This window comes from Salminus brasiliensis, chromosome 16 (genome assembly GCF_030463535.1).
Source record: "Salminus brasiliensis chromosome 16, fSalBra1.hap2, whole genome shotgun sequence".
Lineage (NCBI taxonomy): Eukaryota > Metazoa > Chordata > Actinopteri > Characiformes > Bryconidae > Salminus > Salminus brasiliensis.
The window spans coordinates 26643398-26669677 of NC_132893.1; the positions used below are offsets into that span (position 1 = coordinate 26643398).

Sequence of the window (26280 nt, forward strand, 5' to 3'; positions counted from 1 at the left end):
GGCAGGAAGGCAGTGAAGTTGTGTGTAATATTAGAGCAGTGGTGCGATTCCTAGAGGGGTTTCTTGGCTGTCGGTAGGTTATAGGTGACGAACTGATTTTTAAAGAGATGGGTTAGAGAGATTATGTCACTCATAGAATGTCTTGAAGGCCAATCACGCTGCAAAACTAAATAATATGAATTTCTTGTACTAACTTAAACTACTCATATTACAAATTTAATTCAGCATTAACCATCATTTTATTGAATAATAATTTAAATATTAATTTGAATATTATAAACTAGACACCAAATACTCCGTTGTGTACTCTGGTTTCCAAAAGATTCTTAAAGTCTTTTTAAAAGCAGCATAAGTTGTTAATTATTTGCTATATTTTTTGTTATATGTTAATACATTTTTTTTTTAAGTTAATATGTTAGGTCATATACATTTAATAAAAATATGTTTGTTTCTTTGGTAATACAAATCTTATTTATTAAATGTATATATGTTAATATGTCATGTTAAATTTGATATTCTACTGTTACATGGTTATATACTGATGTTATACAACTATTGTGGAATCATCCAGAGATCTGTGTCAATTTCATTATTTTTAGTTATTACTAACAAATTATTAAACAGAACTTTAAGAGCATCCTGGCATCATATTAGACTACATTTCCATATTTTTGTATATACAACGTATAAATATGAAGAGTGAAGACTGAACACTAGCATGTGCTCCCTACACATCTTTTCAAACTGCTGGACAGCTCAATGTGCTTGGAGGAGAACACTGACTGCCAATTTTATGTCATGTCAGTTAACAGAAGCTCACACTGGCTAGCATCACACTAAGCAATGGGGAGAGAACGAGGCAAATTACGCCCTCAGGGACTCCCAGCCACAGACGGTTGTGGCATTACCAGGGTCAAGCCTGTGATCTCCTGATGATGGGGCCATGGCTTAGATGGCTGCACCAATTGGGAGTCCCTAGGTTTCATATTATTGAAATGAGTGTACGCTACTGTTTATAAACACTACTGAAAAGGTTAATCACCTAATATTACAACACTAAAATGTCAAAAAGTGCCCTAGTGTAATCATTTATTTAATGTAATCAAGAGAAGAGCTAAATAGGTGATGAAGTAAATAATTGCCACTAAGTGATTACTCTCAAGCAATTTCATTAAGAGTCAAGACTTGCCACTTCTCTCTCTCTCACTGTCAGAATTATCCTATGGCAAAGCTTTAATGTCATGCTTTGCTATATCCAGCTCCACCACTTCTTCAGGGTTGCGCTAGGGTTAGTTAATTATTGCACACATGCTCTCATTTCACCTGAGACATCCTGGTGGTGGTGGCAGGCAGCAGCGGGCGGCTGAATTTCTTCTGTGAGCCGATGGCAGCGGGAAAGGAGGGTGCTGAGAACATGGCTGCCACAGAGTTGATTATTCTGATCCACAAGTCCATCTCCTCGGGGCTCCTGCAGGGAAAACAGATGTGCTTTTGACGACAGTCAGCACTTGGTACGCAAAGTGCAGGAGTTAAAAAGCTTCCTCTGTCCATTAAGTGGATTAAGATTCGGCAGCTTTAAATCGCTTATTTCCTTGCATATTACAGTACGAAGCAGATAAAAGTTCTTAAAAAACATCTGTTTACCACACCGTGAGACTGCACCACCTCATCATTTGCTAGCGTCAGCAGTGCAAGGCGGAAGTAAACATTAACAGAGGAAAACTGACAGGAACCGCAGGAACTGCCAATCCTCTACAATGACCCAATTAAGGTGCTCCAATATTTTACTAGGATGTCATGCACTGTGCTTCTCTAATTAACACATTTTTAAAAAAATGGTCTCTGCGGACTGCCCCAATCTTTCTTCTCGATAAGAGCCTGTATTTGGTTTTCTATGAATACTGCCTCATGCAGAAGTTTAAAAAAAAAAGAAAACACTGGCCTGGATAGACTAAGACTAACGATGAATGTGTTTTCACTATGCTTGAACCCAAGCATGAAATTAGATTTTGGCTCCAAGTAAGGCCCCTTATTTTTCACTTAGTCTCTGGGGCTCCTGGTCAGGCTGATGGTTCCTGTCTGCAATAAATTGTGCGTTTCCTGGATGGCGGGACAGTGGGTCTTACTGGGCTTGGAAGAGGAAGACTCTCCAGTCAGCTGTCTTGAGCTTCAGCACATTGGGCTTCTTTTCGTAGTCTACAGCCTTGATGGCCAGGGCATGGTGCACGCTGATGGCGTTCTTCAGGTCCTCCTCAGACAGGGCCTTCTCAGGTTTGTACTCATCCTGTAGGAGGATAAAATCATTCATAGTGGAGCCTTTAATGACAATTTTTTGCTTTTCTTATTTTCTTTACATTTATCAAATGTTCAACAGATTGGTTGGGTTCTATTTTAAATTAAGCACAAAAACATCTACATCAACACCAACACTGATAACCTTAACTGTAACCATCAGCCTCCACTCAACACTCGACAACAGTGGATGTTCTCTCATTCTGCACTATATTCCAAAAACCATCTCAGCTAATGAATTCAGAAATAACAGACATGCTGTGTGATATATCACCACTATAAGCTAATCCATCTTCAATCAGACACACCTCAGAGAACCTCCATGACTTTCAGACGTCTTTGCATTACTCATGAGTCACAGTCACAACTCCCCACCCAGCCCACAACAGCACAAAGAAAAAAGAACCGAAGCAGAAAAGAAATAAAGGAAACTAAATTAAAGCAGACAGTGTAAACACTGGCAAAAAGGGTAGAAAGGGAGGATCAGTAAAAGGCACCTTTCACTTTTCTAAGAAGTATGACTGATTGGAATACTAGGAATGTACTGCCTTGCCCGTAGTCAGGGAGGTGATTAGATTAGTAAGTTAATCAGGGCGTGACTTTATCCATTATCAGTTAGGATGGGAAGAGTCAACAAGGCGCCTCTATTTTTCATCCAATTATTTTTTTCTGGATGATTTCTTGCTTAGAAGCTGAAATATTAGAAATAACAGAAAACAAACATTCATACTAAAACATTCAGATAAAGTGCATCTACACAATATATAACTGTTATGATGCATTAAAACAGTAATAAGTGTATCATACCGAAGTAATTATTTCAACTGTGTTAACTACTGCAACAAATGAAGTAAAATTTACTTTAAGTAAAATTACTTAAATTACTTTAATTAAAATTAGTTCTGCAATCTTTACAGGTGGCTCTAATTTCAGTTTAAAAACATTCATTCATAAAAAAAATTGCATTAGATTGTCAATTTTCCTTCTGTAGTCTGCTGTAATTAAGCTGTAACTTCATCTAAAATACTTAAAATCACTCGTCCAATATGTTGTTTATATTTCTATGTAAAGCATCTGATAATTTTTAACTAAATTAAAATGTTATATTTAGTTTTTGTGCTGCAATCTGCTCCATGATTCCACTGTTCCTTTGGATAAATGAGGAGTTCTAGGTATCATATTTAATGTATACAGATAACAAAACAAATTACATACATTTTAGTGATCAGAATAATTGAAATCAATGTGAAACTATACACACACACACACACACACACACACACACACACACATACACATACACATACACATACACATACACATACACACACACATACACACACACATACACACACACACACACCAATAAGCCATTTCATTAGCATCACATGCCAATATTGAGCCACCACAACAGATGTGACCAATCATGGCACTCCTGTGGTATCTGGCACCAAGACGTTAGCAGCACATTCTTTAAAGTTTTAAGGTGGGGCCTCCATGGATCGCATCAATAAGCCTTAGGTGCCACGACCCTGTTGCTGGTTTACCGGTTGTACTTTCTTAGAAGCACTTCTGGTAGATACTGACCACTGCATACCAGAAAAAACCCACAAGACCTGCCTGATGTTTTAAAGACGTTCAAACCCTGACGTCTAGCCATCACAATTTGACAAGAATCACCTGCAAGAACTGACTGTTCACTTACTGTCTAATATATCCACCCCTTGACAAATGCCACTGTAGATGAAGATGATCAATGTAATCACTTTATCTGTCAGTGTATATGATAACAATAATGAGGATGAAGATGACCGATTATTATTATTAATGTACTAATAAGCATGTCCACACATTGGTCTAAAGCCTAGCTGATGTCACTGAATGATATAACTTTCCAGCTATTCTAACACATTGCACAGGCCAGGGTAAATAATTGAGTGGGAGGTGTTCTGAGTGCTTGTGGCTACGCTGAGAACCGTAAACTAGGCCAGCGTGGAGCAGTGGAGGCTGGGTTAATATGAATTCACTGCTGCTGCTGCTGTGGCTGGCCACGCTAACAGATGTGTGGAGAATGGCAAACAGTATTGACTGGGCGTTGAGAGTCAATCTGTCAGGTGTGATGTCAAGGTTATCATTTATCATTTCACATTGCAGGCCTGCAACTCCTCTCATGAAAAGTTCAGCTGTTCTCAAAAGCCTGCAGCTTTGATGGACTTCACAGGGTGTGCTTTTGCTAAAGCTACATGCCTCCAGCCTTGGAGAAAGTCTGTCTCCGCCGCTTCAAAAGCTTTGCAGAAAGAAGAAACAGAAAATGTCTAAATGTATGCAAATGTTTACAAGAAAAGAACACAAAACGCGAAGAGCCTGAAATCTCCATACTACTGCATACACTCTTCTAATAAAGTGTATGCAGTAGTATGGAGATTTCAGGCTCTTCGCGTTTTGTGTTCTTTTCTTGTAAACATTTGCATACATTTAGACATTTTCTGTTTCTTCTTTCTTCTTTCTGCAAACACTTCTAATAAAGTGTTTACCCTTGCCATCACTGAGCAATTCAAATTCCAATCTGTGACCATTATTTTTAATGCAATCAGGAAATCAGAGCAAGTTCTGTGGTGAGACAGTTTTCTTTAGTGGGTTAACTTAAACTGTGCTTACTCCACAACCTCTAAACAGCAGTACACTGATTCCTCTAATTTACAGTCTAAACTGTATAAACATTAAATAAACGTTTAAACAAAATAATGTCACCAACAGAATATACATTAAAAATTTAATCCAAATTCTAGGGTGATACTCAGGTATCCACAGTAGTTAGGATGTCAGAGTTGGGGGGGCCGTAGTTTCAAGAAGGCCCAAGTTGTAAGCTGAACTTATTGGTTTTGCTGAATGAGAAAATGTGTATGTATTAATGTACATTAACACACTGCAATTGCATGGTTTGGGAGGTATATCCACCCTCATTCAAAACACACTGCCACAGTCCAATAAATAAGGCCTACATGAGGCCAACTATGGTCACCCTATTATATAGAGCAAATGTTTTTAAAAGGATGATCAGGTCACATTCAACCAGGTGTGTCCAAACTTTTGACTGGTACTGTATATGAATGCTGCAGTCAGCAGGAATAACTTCAAGTTAATACCAGTTCACTCTGAACAAGAACCCTGAGCAAATTAAGGGGTAGCCGCTTAAGCTTTGTGAAATCCCTGAATTTGTAGAGATCCCAATTGGACTTGCTCTATCTGGAAGGATGGGATGGCCCTCCCTCTGCCCTTATCACAGGATAGCGCGGTGCTCGACAGTGCAGACGTCCATTAGCGGACATGACAGAACTGGCAGTTCTGTGTTATAAAAAAAGAAATCAATGACAAGCTATTGTGTCAAATAAACCAAAGCTGGTACTCATGTGCAAAAAACATGCATATGAAACCAAAACTAGGGCTGTGAAAGTTAACGCATTAGTGCTGATGCAGCAAATTAGTAGCACTAACCTTTTAATACACTTTCTTAGTTCAGCCCATTGAGCTATTTGCAGTTCCAGGCTGAAGCCCATCTGCTTGTGCGCTGTAAGTTGTTGCAATGTAATATAAGATTGTAGGCCACTCGTTCAAATACAGCTTTTAAAAATGGCTTTTAAAGCATTATTTTTGGCACCTTTCACAGAAGACCTATAGATACAGAAGACCTCTCCCCTTGAGTCCATGTGTAGACCGTCAACTATGTTCCCTGTATAGATATCCTGTGGTTTTTATGATTAGTATCAGTGTATTTTTGTCTGTTTATATAGTTAGAACACAATATACTATATAAACGAGTTTAATTATGTGACAGCCATAAAAGAAATTGGATTATCCATGTGCTTGTGTCAAAAAATCTGACCAAGCTGATATCTGCCAGTGTGTCAGGTACTATTCACAATTTCAATCAATCAAACAGGAAAAATGAACCTCTTTATGAATAACTTTTAGTATTCAAGTCTACGAAGCAAGGCAAGATACCACACAGAGAGACAGAGAGAGTGAGTCACGGCCTAAAAGATTAGATATAACACATTTGAAAGACTTGACACATAATCCTCAAAGGCACCCAGTAAGGCAGTGCCGAGGACAGACGCAGATGACTGACAGAATAAGTGAATCTGTGGTGTGCTCTGATAAGTGCGAGTCAAGACTGCGACCCAACCGCCTCCACAGAAAGTCACAAGGTCCATTTCATATTAAAATTCAGAACGATCCTTCACTTCTCCTGCTCTACTGATGAGCCACTAAGACTAATTTAGCATGATTGCTACTCCTCCGTTAATGTAACAGGCACGACGTTCCAATGACTGACACTGCCATGGAAAGCTACGGTTGGCACTGAAATCAGCCACAAGTCCAGACGTAAGCACGAACACGGCCTGTTTCCTAGCAATGCACTCACGGCTGTGCCTGCCATATGACACCGCAGCTCTGGAGCTGATAAGAACAGAAATGAAAAAAGGGGGGGAAAAGACAAAAAATGTAAGAAATACACAGTAAAAAGAATAAATGACGCAGACAGCTGTTTCTAATGGGATTGCAAAGCTCTGGCAAACATGTCCATCTACTTAAATGCCTGTAGTTATTTTAATTGCTTTCAAAATCTCCATTATATTTAAAATAGTTTTTAAGCAATTTACTCTAAGCTTTGTATTTAATAATGTAAAAAAAAACCTTGACTAAACTCCCCCCCTTTCTCTTCATGCAAAATAATGACGAGTATTAGCATTTCTGCACACAACTGTGAATCTGCATTTTACATCAAAAGAGCCATGAACGGATTGCTAGGAAACAGGCAGCGTTGGTCTGCATGTCTGCATTTCTACTGGCACTGATTTTAATACCAAACATAGGTTTTCAAAGCACTCTCAGCTAATGGATGCCCCTAAGGGGGGAAAATGTAGCATTTAGTATTCATCATAAAAAAAGAATACAAATGCCATGGTAGTTTACATCTGATCCAGTAGCATCAGAAGTCTCTCTCTTAGGATGTGTTTATGCTTTTAGGGTGTGATTATTCTCTTCAGCTTTGGGTTGGTTAAAATAAACCCTGGTGCGCTTCCTCTTTTAGTGCAGTTCATTAGAGCAAGAGTGAATGCTGCTTTTTGAACTCCACTGTGCACCAAACAAACAGACCAAGACCCTCTGAGCGGGTGGGTCTCGTCCATTTCTCAAACTCTGTTGAGGTTTGTTTGATGTATGAACACCATCTGGACCAAAGGCATCCAAATGAACTACATGCAGGACACAAGATGATGTCACAAGACGGTTGTGGTCTGGTCCGTGTTGACCTGCTCATGTTTCTTCACGCTAAAGTTTAGCGGGGCTGTGTCCCAAACCTCCCACTCCCACACTACACAGTGTTTCAAAACTAGTCCCCATTAGAATTGCATTTATTAGTGTAGTTGACTCAATAAAGTAAAAGACATGTTGGGATGCAGCCACAGTAAGGTTACATTTTACAGCTTTAACATTAACGTCGTTCTGTGGCAATGAATAAATTAACATGTGTACATGATCAAAATGTGGTTTAATACTGATAAAGATGGCAGAATTGAATAAGCCAGTGATATATCCGCTCAAGCTCTGCTTCTCCCAGGGAGAGATATTACCTGCCTGCTTCAACCAACAACCTGCTGGACGTTTGCCCGCTATGATCACAATGCTGCAAAATTAGATCCTGTCCGCTAGTTATTGTGTGGATCACGCAGGACCTGCGGACACATTTTGGTTTGATTGCAAATATGTCAGAAGGAATGCAAGGCAAACCACATATGCTTGATTCGGACAAAAAGGAACTGAACCACATGTAAAAAGACATCCTTAATGGTGTACTTAGTAATCAAACCATCAAAACTTTCACATTTATGTACCGTCTTATCCACAACGACTTGCTTTTGCATTAGTTAGGTGAATGCAGTGTTAGGAGTCTTATTGATGTATTGTGGTGTGCTTGCCTGATTGGGGAATCGAACCCTAGGCTGCCACAGGAAAGGCAATGTTATCCGCTACCCACAAAAGAATCACCATTGAAACAGATCATTCATTTCATATTACAGCTTGTGGCCAAAACAAAAGTTTGTTTCCCTACTGATGCACACAATGTGCACTGGTGTGTTAACCAGTACATTTGGAAAACCACTGTAAACCAAGGCATGTACATATCTGCCTTCTCAACCTACAGCAGTTTAGCTTCGCCCATTCACGCTAAAGTTATAAGGGGTGTTTCAACCCAAACTGCTTTTTGAATGAGGTACAATACAGCATTGCTAAACAATTTACACACATCATCCCTAAAACCCCAGAAATAAACAAACAGTAGTAAAAAAGTAGCTGCATTTTCATTCTTAACCCACACAAATGTGATAAGTGGACCTAATGGAGGACAGGGAACAGGCAGAAAATAGACCCCAGCAAGGGACATTATTCCAAAGCACATCAGTTTCTGCATTCCAGTGAACAGCTACGACCTCAGACACAGAGATGCTTCGGCCATCAATGCAAAAACAAACAAACACACAAAAAAACCCACACAACCTCAATCAGCTGCTTGAACAGCTCAATTTACGACTAATGGTTCTTGTGCTTGTGTTCCATCTTTTTCACAGGAACATGTGAATGACTGCTCTGTTTATTGTAAATGGGTTTTTTGCTCGCAGGGAAAGCTGAGCCTTGTTCTGTAGTTGTTAATGAGCATATTAAATTTCGAATGGAAAGCGAGCATCGACGTCTATTATTCTGAAAACATTAATAATTCAACATGAAACATGTTGAACGTTCCACATGTTGATGTGCATGAAAACGAATGAAGTAGAAGGCACTGCAGAGGCTCATATTTAACAGCAGTTACACAGCACTGCACTTGGAGTGACAACAGAGACACCGGCTTCCACTGAGTGACTGATTATCAGCTCTACGCACCACCACCACAATCAAAATCTTTAATGTCGGCTACATTACTCATTTATGCAGAAGGTCAAAGCAACATGAAAAAAGGCGAAAAGAAGGTCAATTACATAAATAAAACAAATGAATCTACTAGCATGTGTGTTAGATCATTAATAGTAGACTTGGGTCTCATTCAAACATACCTATACTTATGTCTAAACTTCATTATCAATTTCAGAACAAAACTTTTTCAGCAAACCAAATCTGGGTGTTGATTAAAACAGAAATGAGCGTGAGCTTCTGGAAATGAGTATATTTGCAAACCACAACACACTGCAGACCAATCAAGAAGCTCTGATGTTAACAACCTACATACTAAAATGTAGTCATCAGGAATGACGACCACTCCAGATTTTGAAATCTCCGACACTGATGAGACTGACTGGTTGGGTAAAGAAAGTCCCTGGTACCAGGTCCCTGTATTGATACCCAGTCCTATATTCACAGTAGCAACATGAATTATCAGAGAAAATGGGAACTGTACCTTTTGTAAGTAGAGGACCATGCCTTTGAGAACAGCATAAAAGGTCTTCCAGCCTCTCTTTCCTCTTGGTGCTAAGAGCAAAACAGAAAGAGGTATTTATGTTCACATACACAGCACTGTGCAGAAATGTCAGTCACCATATTATTTAAAACCATTTATCCTGAAAATGAATGAATAAAAAAATCCCCCAACATATTACATTAGAAAAGTAAATTAACAGTAGATATTTTGATATGGACAAGTTTAAAATACATATATATATATTTAGACACCTACAGAAGCTTTTATGACATCCTATTCTAAACCCATAGGCATTAACATGAAGGTGACCACCCTTTGCAGTTCTAACAGCAGGTTTGAGGTCAGCAGAGCGTTGGGTAATTTTGTGCACTCAGAGAGCCCGCTCAGTAACTTTATGTGGTGTGACGCTTCATGGCGGAGATGCTGTGGTTCCTGAACGTCTCCACTTTTCAATTACTTTATACATATTATTTTACGTTTAATGAACATAAAGTGCACGTGTATAAGAAGGGGTGTGTATGTTTGGATGGGTTCTGATGTCAGTAGTGCACCTGGGTACTTGCTTAGCTACCTGTCACTGCTGACTTGATTACTAATTGAGTAATTAACCATTTAGTTTGATATATATTGTTATATAATGCTCTTATTATTATTATTATCTATCTATCTATCTATATATATATAAAAACCCTTTAACACTCCAAGGCTTATTACACACCAAGGTGTATAGTTCAGTAACTATAGGGACCCGCCGGTGATCCACAGGCTTTTTAAGGGGTTAAATGGAGTAATCAAGTTTAACCAATTAATCGTGGCAGCCCTGCACTGTAATAATAAATCCAAACACATTTCACCTTTTCATTTTGTGCATAATACTTAATCTGTCTCGCAGTAAGTGCCTCAATAGATCAACTTTAAAAGCCTGCTATAGGAGCTCTGGGAGCCATCCAAATCCTTCTGCTCTCATTTTCTTTCCAGTCTACCTTTCAGAACCCCCTCGTCTTTCCTTGCTTCTCTGTTTGAAGAAATGTGCCTCTTCTTGGTTGGATGTTCTGGTGAGGACGCTGGCCTGCATTCCTGCACCATATGACTGACCGGGTCAGATTGGAGCGCAGTGGTGGAACACATAAGCCCTGCTGTTTTTAACTCTACTATAATAAAGGTCCATGAGCCCCAAGGGTGGCGTTAACCTTGCTGGTACTGAAAGTATTACAGGCATGGTTAGAGACTGGTTGGCATGCCTGTACCTGGGCTGGCGCCACAAACCAGTCTCAGTAATCACCACCTCTTCGGTTCTATTTGGAAACGGTGAAGCAGTGCAGTTACTGTTGCGAGATCAGTTTCTGACCTTGTTGATTTTTGAAACTATATTCAGTGAGAAATAAGGGGCTGTTTGAGGATCTCTTGCACTTGGTTGGTTTGTAAATATTTTCTTTTGAGACCTGCAATGGTGCACGGCCAGCCTATTTCTGTGAAATACTACCATTAGGGTCTGCCAAGTTAAAGTGATAGGTTACATAAAAATCATATTTACACAGTTTTCCTCTTGTGCCAAAGGCAGTCGATCAGTAAAGATATGTTTTAGAGTCAAGCTTGCTTCTTCAGTTTTGCAGAGGAGATACATGGCTATTGTTGCTAACAAGTAATTTACACAGAAGCTAATGGTCACCGATTAGCATCATGCAAACCACATGCCAAAATCTTCACTTGCCTTAAACCAAATCAAGCTGTTTGGTAATAAGAGAGACGTTATTAATGAGGAGACCGGTCACTGGTTGAAATACAAATGCATGAACATTGAACATGGTGTCTATTTAGGGATCAAGTTCTGTCCTTCAACAAAAAGAGCCAATCAGCTTGCTGGTTACAGCGTGAGCAGAGATGGTTGACGATATTAGGCGACATTATCCAGCTCCTCCATGATGTGGAGATCTGTGCAAGTTTTTTGAGCATTATTGAGCCAAACGTTATGTTATGTTAAATGTTTTTAAAGTGGTGATCTGATCTTCAGTTTCCAGGATTTTGGTCTCTCCCCATTCATAGAGATGGGAGCCTGGTCTTGTGTGACTGAAATAACTGACCGGTGGTGTTGCAAAGATTGCGTTCTTCTCACTCAGCATTCATGACTGAGGTGCCCTTGAGCAAAACACCAAAACCTTAGGCACTGAGTATGAGGTGCGTGTTCTTATTTAGGCAAACAGTCTGCATGAGGCTAAGTCTCATGTACGAACTGAAAAAATAAGAAAATTAAGCAAACTTGAGACACCAAATGTTTTAATTATTCATAGCATTTGGGCTGAGAGAAAACCATACATTTGATTTTTTGATCGCTTTAAGGGAAGGGGAAAAAAAGACCTGTCAGATTTTCAAAGCATTTTATGGGCCTAGGTGCCATTTACTATGTTACTATATTCAATTTTAGTCCACATCTGCCACATCTGTCTGTCATGGTATCATATAGAGGGAGGAAATGACTTCCTTTGTGTACTCAAATGGCATGGCCAAAGAGATGGGCTTTCATCTTCAGCCTTTTTCGCAGAAATAAGCAGACCACTAACAAGTCAGCAACTTCTTTTTTTTCTTCCTCTGGCGCGCTGAAACTCATTAGATGGGGGAGATAAGTGGACGTGAAATACGAGGCACTAATGCCAAATCCCATCCATTCCTGTCTGGTTGCTAGCGGTGCTGCATTCAACCTGGACTTGGTGCCAGCACACATTACGCTGCAATTATTTTAATGACCTTTTCCTTTTCTTCATCACAAATCTATATCTAGTAAATCACAGCTTCAGTTGTCTGGATCTACTTGGAGGAAAGCTCTTTAAATAACAGAAAAGCAGGCAATTAACAGCAGTCGATAGTGAATAGTGACGACTATATAGAATTTAAGTTGTTTATTAGCACATCGGACACCATTATGTGCTAACTGTAACATATTTGGGAACTCTGGAATCGAACAGGCAAAATCCTAATTGTGATTCAGAGGCAAATAAATAAGACTTACTTTTCTTTCCATCCATGTCAGCATGAATCTTGCGGGCCAGAAAGCCTGTTTTGTAAACCGCAGCATTGGGGTCATGAGCGATGTCCAGGAAAGGGTTGCTGCCGCTGCTGATCCTGCTGATGCTTTTCGTGTGGGCATTGTCCGTCTTGTTGTCGGCAAGTTCAGACAGTGATTTCTTCAACTCGTCCCCATCGCTGAAAAACGAAGGCAAAAGGCGGAGTTACCTTTTTTCTCCCTCTGCTCAACACATTTACTACTTAAATTCTCTCTTACAAAGTTAACAATAGTTAACAATATTGCTGAAGCAAAGACATGGCATCTTGTTTTGCTCCTTGTAGGAGCCAGCATGTGACAAAGCATAAAGGTATTTAAAGCATATATGAGACGACTGAACTCTCAGAGCAGGCCCTTCTTTTTCCCTTCTCTCTTGTGAGGTACGTACTAATTGGTGCTATGCTTCCCCCCCTCCGCTCTGATACCTCTTCACACTCCACAGAGCAATAGGGTTAAATATATCTATTAATTATAAACAACTGAAGGGATCCAACGCTCTACATATTTAGAAAATCAATTAATGCATTTTTTTTGGAAGGTTACATACTAAGTTGGAATGCCTAACCCCTTGGACCCTGTATGTAAGCCCACACTTGGTCACTGTTATGACGTAACGGTCATAATTAACATCAGTTTCACAGGCCCCAAATTAGAACCCTGTGGGACTCCACAAGATATGCAAAACCTTATGGTCATCATGTAGTTCACAATAGTTTCTGAATTAGGATTAAAAACTGTATAATAGACTTAGGGTTCAAGGGAACAAATTCATGGACACTCAGTTTCACAGTTTCAGAAATCATCACTTTGTGCTATAAATTCCATTCTAATTCCTCATATTAAACCTGTAAAATATAATTTCCTAACTTTTATCTCAATATTTGAATGCAATGCTAATATCACAGAAGGCTGCATATGAGCCCTCTAACCGTTCACTAAATGTTTTATGTGCTGTGAGTTGTGTCCTGACCAAACTCGAAAATGCTCCAGATGGACTTTTTTGGGGGAATCAAAGCACTCACTTCCACTGATCTAAGATTAATCATGTGGTTTAAAAATAATGCATCAAGGATTTGTCTATTTTAAGGTTCCCTTTGGTACCAAAAACAGTCATCATTGATTTTTACATTAGCACGTATCAAACTCTCTAGATCCTCTAAATTTACACAGGCTGTTTTGCTACTATGCCTTTGATACTGGTACGTATGAATGGTCTCTGCATTTGGCCTCATTCAAAAAGCATCCCCAGTTTAGAAAACACCTTAGAACCTTAACGCAAGAATAAGCGAGCTGAATTACAGGGAAGGGCACAAGGTTTGATATGTGAAGAGTATATAGTGTAAGATTATCTGCACTTCTTCCCCACCCAGTTTAATTTGCATCTGAATAGTGGCCGGTTGATTCTCTTCTTCGTGACCATACTGGGAGGTGTTTTGCTCATGCCCTCCCATCAGGCTGCAGTGCTGGGCATAGCAACAAAAGCATGAAGCATGGACACAAAACCGAGCCCAAAATCTGAGCACCAAATGTTCTCAAATACTGCTGATTGTCTTATACTTGGCCAAATTCAGCCCAGCGAGGCCGGTTTGTTTTCCCCCCCGAGATTCCACAGGACTACAGGAATATGATTTGCTGTGGATTTTACACAAAACAGTGAAGTCCAATGCAATCAGGTACGCTCTGATAGAAAAAATCTGAGTCTGAGGATGGAGGCCATGCCGCTATATACACAGCAAGAGTGGTTTATAATAATGTGAAATAACAAAGACTGGGCAAGGACATTTTAACTGGAAACTGTTACAATAAAAAAATAAAAATAAAATGAAAATGACAAATCATTTGTAAAGTAAAACAAAACCTGCATTCTTTTTTAATCTATTTTTTATCCTATACATTTTGAGCTTTTCTCCACTATCTCTTTTTTGGACTAGTCTGGTTATTTCACATGTGCACATCAACCACAAGGGGGGCTTCATCTCTGTGAAGCCAATGGCTGTTTACTACCATAATACTACTGCCTTATCGAGCATTACAAGCTCTCTCATTCATATTGTAACCAGTGAATGGTCTCCTATTCTCATAAGAATCGCTCTGAAAGCATTCAGCTAAAGACAAACTTGACTGAACTATTTGAAGGATGGTGAACATGATGGGTTGGTACCCATGTGGGTTGCTGTGTGGGAGGCTGTCTGCGTCATGAAAACTGCCCAGTCATTTAGCTCTCACCATCTCGCTCTGGCCAGCATCAGCATACTTAGTAAAGGTATACTGTAAAGAGTGTGTGGCCACAAACATGTAACACATAACATACCTGACTCTTCCTCTGTATCAACACTGTACCCATTTGCTGAATCTCTCCCCTATCACATGTAATGCTCCTCAGACGTGGAGAGTGAGGACTGAAACATGTGCAACCGGGCACCATCTTTTTTTCGAACTGCTGCTGATGTATGGTCACTGGGCGTAGTTGCAGCCCCTTTTAATTTTGGTCAGTATGGCACTATTACTGACATTCTTGGGACACAAGTGCTGGCAGATGCTTCTAATGCTTCGCGCACTTTTAGGCAACTTCTATGTACAGCTTTGTAAAACTCTGTTGCCTGTAAATTAAACAATTATTCCTGACAATGACGACAACATTTTTAGGAACCACCGAAGGTGAAGACATGAAGGGGCAGTGAAGGTTGAATAATTACAGCACTGGCCATAAGGTTGTTGGTTCACCCATGTCTGCTAAGCTGTCACTATTGGGCCCTTGGGCAAAGTACTGAACCCTCTCTGCTCCAGGAGGTGGCAACCCCCCCCCCAAAAAAAAACAAAACAACAACCACCCCAAAAAATCAAACTAAAAAAAAAAAATTTAAATATAGGCAGTTAGTTTATTCAGTAGATAAAATTGCCTCAATAAAGAACGTACTATCCCTGACGTGTGTGCATCTGCGTTGGACGTAGTTAAAGTGTTCTTCAGTTTTAAAATGCTCCCTTAAGGACAAAGGCACTGCAGGCCTCTCAGATGACTGACTGGGAACAGCTGGCTGTGTGTATATCTAAACTGAAGAATGAATATGTCCATCATTCACAGTCCTTCAAAACTCTGTAAATATCCTCAGACATCCCCGGTCCTGTGAAGATCAGCAGAAATCAGACTCATCATAAAAACTAAAAACACACACCTGTCAAACACGCCAAACTAAGATTTCCAAACCAAAGAAGACCCATATGCAGTGTCTTCAATTACTCTGTGAATATGTGCTGTGTCTGCGTGTTTTGACGCTTGACCATATGGACCATTTTAGCCATAACTCATCTCATCGCGCATTCGCAAGGGTTTTATTGTTGTTTTTTACAGCAGCAGAAAGCAAGCTACATATATGGAGAGGAGTTATTCGATCAACCTACAAAAGGAACAGGGCAATAAATTGTTATAATTGGATGGGACTAGCACCTGTTCTTTGTCCTCGTGAGGCAGCCTTCGCTATGCCAGAGGAGGGCTCCGCCTGGAGAGTGAAGAACGGGGCCAAAAAGCACGAGGACAGTGAGTAACAGCACCATCAGTGCTGCTCTTACTCCTACACTCCTACAGCCTGCTGGGGAATTAGATGCCACTTTCCTATGCTGGTCATGTTACATTAACATATGCTAACAGTGAGGGGGAAACTGAGATAAAGGTACAGCACAGGATGAAGTTAGGGAAAGCCAGGCTTATGAGCAGGGCTGAAAGGAAAATTCAATACAAAATGAAGTGACAGTATTGGTTTTAGCATCAGGTGAAATTTAGCTAGCGAGCTGAATGCTAAAGCAGGAAGAGGATTACTGAAACTATGAGTGATATCATGTGGACATAGATACACATAAAGAAAAATTACATATCGTCGTGTTGGGGGAAAAAACCTTGTAGCTTCATTTTTGCGTTTTTTTGAGTTGTTCTTTCCAGTTGTTCTTTACATCAGAATTTCATGATGAATGGAGCAACACAAATGCGCAAAAATGCCTAAGAATAAAATCTGTTTGCATTAACATGCATTGAAAGTTAAAACGATTTTTTCTTCTCCTGTAAAGCTGCCATTTAGTTTGCAATAAATAAATAAATAAAAAAATATAAATCAAATTCTTTGCCACTTTTGACATTATTTAAATACAACTTTAGTCCCGTTAAACTCTGTTGACATTTCAAGATAAAATAACCATTAGAAATGCTACCAAATCACTTGGAAGATCTTTACACTGACTTCCATTGAAGGTTAAGAAAGTTTGTTTGTTCTCCAGTAAAGTTGCCATTTTGATGAGATACAAGGTTTTTGCAACAACCACTTGCATCTCAGAAAACTTCCCTAATTTTCTTATTAAAGGTGCAACCCATTACACAAGTAACAGTATGTCAGTAGACAGGCATCACATCTGAGTGGCATTTAATATGCCAAACTCCCTTATTAATACGGCTTTATTATAAACACTGCCGTCTGAAAAATTACCTGTGGCCTTGAGGTGTCAAAAAAAATGACGTGCGTTCTGACAGCTTTCTGACCAAAGGTAAACATATTAATTTTTATATCATTTTGTCCTATATCAGGGGTACAATACAACACAAGCTATGCATACGTACTATGACTGAGTCAGGACTTTTCAACTCAATTTAAGAACCGTGAGATGTTTGGACTGTATTGGCCGGAGGTTATATACATATTCCCATATAATTTAGCTTTGAGAAATGATGCTAGCAATATGTAAAACAGTCTTTAGTCTACATTTCAAAACACGATTTTATTTACAGTTGATCACAGTTTATATAAATGGTTAATTAGCAGACCCCTTCGTGCTCACAGACTTTGTTCCCATTATTCAAGACAAAGGTCAAAGAAAGTTGTTTCAACCTAATTTACCTAACCTAAAAAAACTCAAACTCATAAGCCTTATGTTTTGTGTACCCCCAGCACTCATTTGATATTCTTTGATATTGATATTCACAGCACTGCATAAACAATTCATGATATCTGGATCGATAAAAATGGTCCAGAATTGCTACATTAATTTTTTTTAATGCCTTGAGCTTTTCTTGAGTTCACCTTACAGAATCTTTAAATAATTAAGAAGAAAATCAATGTACAAACATTCAAAAACCAAAATATTCCACAGTTGCAGCCCTACTTATGAATTAGGAATTAAGGCAGGATGATCGTATTAGTGCATGTTTATGTTTGGGAGTTTAGGTTTGTGCATTGTGCTGCTGTTCTTTGTGTCCCCCATCTCAGTACACGCAGTAGGTGGGGAACTCAGGGATGTGGCATTTCAGCACACGCACAGATTCTTAATAAAACACAAGCAGCTGTCTCTGAGAACAGTTCTACCAGATGCCACAGTCTGGATGGGGTCAGAAGGAGGACAGAAAAGCTGCATTGAGGTCATTCCCTCAGTGCTGTGGCTCTGGAACTTTTGAGTAAACAGCCTCCAGCAAAACTGTGAATAAGTACTGACCAAGACCAAGCAGATAAGGACATGTCCACTGTGTGTAAAACACAGACACACTGCGCTAAAGCTATTCAGCTCAACAAACACCAATCAAGCTGTAATCTTCTTTTAATCACAGTCAAGTTTTCAAACGGAGAGCTTTCATTCAGAGGCTGATCACAACTTCAGCACCACAAGGCAGCGCACTGTGCTCATGCATCTTCTTCAATTCTCTTATTAAAGATCATGCAAGCAATTACGAACAACAAGTAACAGCAGACAAGCATCACCCCTAAATGGCATTTAATAAGCCGACCTGACTTTGTAATAAGCCTTCATTATGTTCGGCTTTGTCATATTAAGAGATTTAACTACAGTCGCATGTAAAAGTTTGAGCACCTCTGCTATAAAACACACTTTTCACACATTCCTACTGGTCCTTACATAAGGTACTTGAGACACAACGTAAACAACTTTTTACATTATGTCAAAAAGTATAAATGGACAAAAATAAATGATAATTGGGGGAAAAAACAGAACATAATATACAGCATGTACATCAAGATACATCACATTGTGCCATCTGCTAGTTAATGGGTAGGAAAAATTAGACTCTGCCTTTTTCCTTTTGTATCAAACTGAAAAGAACAGTGAAAATTCAATATGGCACTGCACAAACCACTGCACGGTCCAGCGATGTGACTACTGCACATGTGCACATTGCAGTAATAATGCTAAAGAAATATATAGTTCCAATTGGCAATGATACTAAATCATAAAATGTGTATTGTTACAAAAAGTTATTATCCATGTCCTGAAATGTCAAATAATTTACCAAGAACTAGTGTAAATCTCTTACAGTTTAAGACTTCAGTAATCACATCGCTAGAAATCACTAGAACATTTTAGTTCCTGAAGGGAACACAGGCTGCACAGCTTAAATGGCTCAGGTGCCTGCAACGTAAGTAGTGGTACACTACATGGTTGGTTGGGTGTTACAAGTGTATCTGTAACATTGTGACATAAAAAGGGTGCCAAAATGTTTGCACCCCCTTCATACCAAAGGGGGAAATCCATCGCTACACGGAAACCATGTGTCCAGTCAAAAAGCTGTATACAAGCCAGAAACCAAATAACTGAGACAACTCAGACAAATAACTTTTTTGTAACTGTCTCGATATCTCAAAAACTGTGACAAGAACAAAGACTAAGAATAAAAAAGAAGAAAATGAAGACTACGACGAGGATGAAGAAGGTAATGTGCAACCATAACAATGCAACCTGGTTGACATTCCTGATTTATAAAATTGAGGAATGCATGACCAGAACAAACACTGCATGACTGCATGCAGCTGAACTGAAGAGCTGAAAAGCTAATATTTGATGATATAATGCAACTAATATGCAGCAATGTTATTCTCTAGAGGGAGATAACTGTCATACTGGTTTTATGCTGCATTACTAACATTACATCAAAATGTCTGAACACTAAATAAATAAATAAAATCTAAAAAGAAGATGTAATAATGCAATTCAGGATCAGGCACAAATGGGCCTGTGAGGTTATAAATTAGATAAATAGCCACAGACAAACGTAAATCGCAATCATGGTTCAAACATATCGGTGATGACACAGCGAGAGAGGCTCTTTAAATCACATGTGGCTCGCCATGCATGCGGCAGAGTTGGCGTTTGCAAGCTGTAATTTGGTAGATTACCTAAGGCACAATGGGACAGCCTCACTCTTTATCATTGTTATCAGGAAGACAGATTGTCATTCTAATGTGATGTTTTTCTGATGGTAATTATGGCTCTTGTCTCAACTGTCACCAATCCAATCATTTGCCTCAGAACATACATGCTTGTGCAATTTCACACACACACACACACACACACACACACACACACACAAAAACAAACACTTGTGTATTTGTGCCAGTCTGTCACCATCCTTTATATTCTGTCATAGCTGGTCTGGAATGCCCTTTTGCTGCGGCCAAAACTAATATATATATATATATACACGTTCTAGGTCACCACAGTAGATCAGACGAGGACTGGATTCAGTGGATAATGAATGCAGTACAGAGACAAAATACAAGTCCCTCACAATTATTCTGTTAGAACATGATTTATCTGAACGTAAATAGAAATGATGCACAGAAATAAAAAGACATCTTAAATGACTGTATTATTGAGCTAGTGTTGCTTCTCTATTACACAGCCCTCTTGAAAGTAAAGGTTCCTAAATATATTTTGACATTATGATTCTAGGAAACAGCTTTAATTAGCATATAACATTTCTGTTATGAGATTCTTTAGACTTTGAAAGGCTTCTCACGCTCACTCATCTCATACATAGCTATGACTCAAGAACCATCCACTAAAATGCTGTTTAGAGCACCGGTTCAAAGAATCTGAAGTTCAATAAAACTGGTGGGCAACAAAGACCAGGGTCCAGCACAGATGCTGATTTGATGCTCTTACAGACCTACAAAACCTGACAAAAAACGGAAAAGCACAAAACTGAGCAGAAATCCTGCCCTCCAGGACAGGGGTTGCCCACCATTGCTACAGAACCTTTATAAGAAGTGATGCCTTTCAGTAAGCGATCATTAATTGTTTATTACACTACAAACAATGTTCCTAAATACTGTTGTACTTGGGCATTTTTTTAGAGAATCAAACATCCCATTAGCACCTTTTTTGTTTTTTGTTACGAAACCACATTATGTATACAACCTTTATAATAAGAACTTTAAAAATGCTCACGCTTCTCATTTACATGAACGACTCTTTAAACGAAGCATCTATTGAAAGGTTCTTAAGGGACCCACAAGTGGTTCCTCTGGGACATCAATCCAAAGAATTTTAATGCAGTAATTCTGAAGAGCGTTGTGTACAGCGATCTGAGCATCTTTTAATCAGCCTATAATTGGCGTCGTTTTTCTCCACATAACTAAAGTACTTTCAAATTTGCTAGTTCATCTGCAACAGACAATGTAATTAACTGTATGGGAATAAAAAGACTGAAATAATTAAAGTACAGCTTATGTTACAGCACAAATATATACAGGCTATACACAGGTAAACACTCTTAAACGAAGTAAAAGTTTTACAATGGCACTGTCATACAAATGCATTGTACAATAAATGTACTCCAAAATGACACTACATTGATTTCCTCTGAGAGTAAACAAGGCTTCTACTTTTCTTGTAAAATGGCCATTTTGGAGATTTTTTAAATGTTTTTATGTGACCGTGAAAATATAAAACAATGACCACTCAAAGAAGCATCTGATTGCTAAAATGGTTCTTTTCTTGGTAAAGGGGTCTTCAGTTTGATAGATAGATCTTATAAATTGGTTCCACATAGCACTAAAATTGGTTCCACTATAATTATGAGTCAAATAAATGTTTTTCAGTACTGAATACTTAGAAATAATAATAAATCATCATCATCATCAATCAACTTTCATTATTATCCTACACACCAAGTCCTATATTTTTAAACACATTAAAACAAACTACATGAACGATAGACATGCATTGATTAAAACATGCAGTGGATAAAAGAGATTAAAAGGAAAAGTACATACATTGCCCATTCCAGCTTCTCATTCTTGATCGAGTTGTACAAAGCCTGCAGAGAAAAAGTGACAGAAAGAAATCAGTATGACGATCCACTCAGCCCTTCAGTGCAAATTCATCATCTTATTGACTCCACAGCTCCGCAGTCTCTCATACACTCTCATGAGATATGCAGTGTTTTATGATTCACCAGAGGCCAAATAGCATGTAACACTTTAATTCAACCGTTTGAACAATTGCTTAAGAAACCCAAGATGATTCAGTTTTGCTGGTGTGGTGCGACACTGCATATGTTTCCTACCCCTGCCATCAACAGTTACTGGTCAAACGCTGCAGCCGTGAAGCGTGATGTCAAGTGTGTTTGTCTCACAGCTTCCCCACACCTACTTTCTTTTGAATCATGATTGGACAATCCCTCTTGCTTCTCTGAATTCTTCATTCTGCACGGACACAATGAAGACTTCCAAAGACTTCCACCTCACTGCAGTGTGTGTGTGTGTGTGTGTGTGTGTGTGTGTGTGTGTGTGTGTGTGTGTGCGCGCGTGTGTGTGTGTGTAGTGAAGGAAAATACTGAAGCTAAATCAACAGACAGAAGGTTAAGGTAGCGCAGTGCTGATGGATCTACGATGAACTGCAAACTGTATTAGTGAGCAAGCACTTACGATAACGTTCTGTCCAGGAGGACCTGGGATGTACACATCGCGCACACACACACACACACACACACAGTACTATTTAGTGCACTACTTTGGGGTTCCATCAACGTTCAGTGGTGTCTGAAAACATAGTGCCGAATGGTTGGTGCACTATAACGTCTACAATGCACTGTAATATATAGTGCACAAACGACGTCCACTAGTGGACATGGAATAGCCATACTTGATTGGGTTGTTTGGATTGAAGATTGGAGCACAGCTTCTATGGAGAAGATGTTCAGACTGTTCACAATCTGCTGTCACTACCTTCATGGAATTCTGTCCCCTTAAATAGTGCGCCATTTACGGCTCTGGATTTTCACACGTGGGGGATAGTGAATAGAGCGGTTTCAAAAACAGCTTTGGTCTCATGAAAAACATCAACAACATGCCTTCTGTGAATTCTTGGGGGGCTGGCAGGATAAAGTCCAGGTAATGTTTGGGACAACTGATTCAGACATTTGCGTTCTCACATACAGCTCCGGACTTATCAAAGTTTGGATTACTACTTTTTTAATATATATATATATATACACAGTGGAAAATCAAAATCAAAGACTGATCTTGAATTTTAAGATTTTTGTGCAAGTTAATACCAATATGATATTTATGCTGGGAGAATGGCCTGTAAATGGACGAACAGTTCTCTGGAATTAAGTGTAAAGTGCAATAAGAGATTAAGCACCCAAAATACTGGACTTTGTATTTGAGGAGTTTCTTAATGTTGAAGATCACGAGCTCTCATTTCAGATGCTTTTAAACACTATAAGAAAATAAAGGGACAAAGCCCATATCAGCACAGGGGTGAGGGGGTGAAGGGTGGAAGCACGTTTCCAGTCTGTGTTTGATAGAAAACTTTACAATCTGCTAGCAGCAGATTTCAGTACCTCTCTCCATATCTTTAACTTAAATCACTGCAGCTCACAGAAGCCCACAGGAAAACCAGACTGGATATAATCACCTGCCAGAGGCTTGTCACTGACCTTCTAAAGTTCAGATAGTCCTTTACTATAAGGGTGGGCAATACAGCAAAGAAACAGCTTCACAATATGTGAAGACACTGTCATGAGTTGTGATGAGCATTATATATACACACACAGACAAAAGTATTTGGACACCTGCTCATTCATTGTTTCTTCTGAAATCAAGGCTATAAAAAATAATTTATTCTGTTTTTGTTGGAGTGATTGTCTCAACTGTCCGGGGAAGAATGCTTTCTACTATATTTTGAATCACAGCTGTGAGAATTGCATTCAGCAACAAAAGTGTTAGTGAGGGCACATCACAACATACACAACTAATCCCAAGAGTACTGGATGGAGCACCATCCATCATTCAAGAGAACACCATTCCACTGCTCTACAGCTCCATGCCCACACCTGGCATTAGGCATCATGCCAAAAGGTTAATGTGTATCTGCTCCAGAGTGTGCTATTCTATTGGCAGTACTTCTCTATAGGGACTAGACAAGCTGGGTGTATGCATTTGCACATCAGTGTCAGCAATGGGTGGAACCTATACTATAAAAGGATGGCAAGAAAACAGGGGTGGGCAATATGACGTTTTTTTGTACTGGATAAATGTTGTTATTGTGATACACAATATCCTTTTTTTAAGCATATCAGGGATACCGATCAGGGATATAACTGGATGAGGTGCAGCACAGTTTGAATAAAAATAGTACGCTATTAAGTGTATTGCCCTTTCAAATAATTTTACTTTGAACAGCAGTTTTTAGGAACCTGATGCATTTTGTCTGCAATCATGTGTATTGTGATAAAGTCTTTAAATATTGTGATATTTTTCCCCATATCCCCCACCCCTACAGGAAATGACTTACTGACATATTTACACTAACAGTTATTAAGCATCAGCCGATACAGACAATGACTCAAAATGACTCAAAATGATTCAAATAATTTTTCTTCATAAACTACCTACTTTTAGCCATTTTTAATTGAAGCATTTCAGTTAAGACAAGCATCTAAAAGTAGGCTAGTACGTTCAAACTACTCCAACACCCGATTACCCTCCAGAAAGAAATACATAGCTAACATGACAATAAGGGTGTGTGCTGCTTAAGGCGTAATCATTGCTGACATTTTTTGGTGGTGTTGTTTTTTCATTCGTTACACCTTACAAAAGGGTCTGGGTTAAAATAAATACTGCAATATACTAGGTAGTGTGAGGTGATAATATATTTATGCCATATCACCCACCTCCATCATCGAATACTGTTCAGACTCTATGTAGATGATGACAGACCTCTTTAACTACTTTTGAAACCACAAAATTGTAACTGCAAATGCCAGTCAGTTTTAAGCCTATTATCACCACTGAGGTCAGGCCCTGACATTTACTGTGGTCCTTTGTGGTAATGTATAATTATGCCTGACAAAGAAAATACTTGAATTAACATAAATTACAGTTGATCAGAAACCACTGCAACGACACTTTGACGACACTAGTCACTTTAAATACACTCTGCTGCTACCTTCTCCATTTACTGATGCTCTTCTCTCTGTATTTTATTTTCATTTTTACATATATTTTTATATATTTATGTATATTTTATTTATTTAAGTACTGCTGTCTGGGTAAAACTGGGTCCTTGGGTACCACAATTTCGTTCCACCCCATGTACCACATGTGATGCGAATGACAATAAAGTCTCCTTGAACCTTGAACCTTGATTAATATCTGAAAAAAAATTATAAAATTAAAAAAAATTATAAAGATTCTTCTATGGCATCTCTCAAGGAACCGTTTGCAGGACCTTTATTCTTAAGAGTGTAAATGACAAGTTATACTTTTACTTAAAAGCACCAAAAGATGCCACCGTAATTGTGTAGCGTCCACTACTGCATGTTTAGCTCCCTCCTCTGGTCACCATTAGCACTGACAGACAAGGCAGATGCAACCTAGCCTGAGGATGAAAATCCTGCGTGACGCACATGGACAGCACTATATATATATATGTAGGGTGTATAGGGTTATCCCAGAAAATGCAATGCAGCATAAAAGAAGCACCAAGTATCAAAGTATCACAAATGGTTCAAATATCCATCACAAAACAGGACTAACAAGACAACTGGAAATACAACCTCAACTAAGACTGTGGCTGTAGTTTAGACGGGGTAATCCGAACCAGTGTTAATATTTCCTCTTCAGTACAGCATCCAAAACCATTACACATGACATGAATTAGTCAGAATTTAAATTCAACAGATTCACATCTTTACAGATTAAACTCAAAAAGCTCAGCTCTAACTCTTCTGCACAATTTCCTGATATTCCTACACAGCCAAATACTCCACGTTCCAACAAACAAGTCCTTTCTGAAAACACCAAAACCGCTAAGGTGCACACACACACACACACGCGCATCTCTACATACACCCCCACACAACAGCAGCTTCCTATCAAGTGTATTTTAAGCAGCAGTATCTGGACTATAGGTGCAGGAGACCAGACACATTAACTTTAATTGCCCACTAATGGCAAGCGGGGGCGTCTCATAGAGACCAAGGTTGAGTGGGGAACAGGTGAGCATGTGACGTTACTGAAATTACATGTGTTTGGCTTCAACGTCAATCAAATCAAACAAGCAGGGGAAAAGTGGAGAGAGCGCTAGAAAGAGAGAGAGAGAGAGAGAGAGAGAGAGAGAGAGAGAGAGAGAGAGAGAGAGAGAGAGAGAGAGAATGCGCTAAGGGCAAGGTGAC

The 26280-nt window shown here is 39.1% G+C and overlaps 1 protein-coding gene across 5 annotated transcripts in view; it reads right to left on the reverse strand.

Moving 5' to 3' along the window:
* psd3l (pleckstrin and Sec7 domain containing 3, like) overlaps positions 1–26280 on the reverse strand; it is a 109513-nt gene that overhangs the window by 10378 nt on the left and 72855 nt on the right. For all 5 annotated transcript variants that reach the window (XM_072658139.1, XM_072658138.1, XM_072658140.1 and 2 more), the window contains 5 exons: positions 21872–21915; positions 12774–12967; positions 9749–9819; positions 2127–2284; positions 1324–1468 (listed from right to left, as the gene is read on the reverse strand). In XM_072658139.1, the coding sequence (XP_072514240.1) occupies positions 1324–1468; positions 2127–2284; positions 9749–9819; positions 12774–12967; positions 21872–21915 (612 nt within the window). The remainder of the gene's footprint in view (positions 1–1323; positions 1469–2126; positions 2285–9748; positions 9820–12773; positions 12968–21871; positions 21916–26280) is intronic.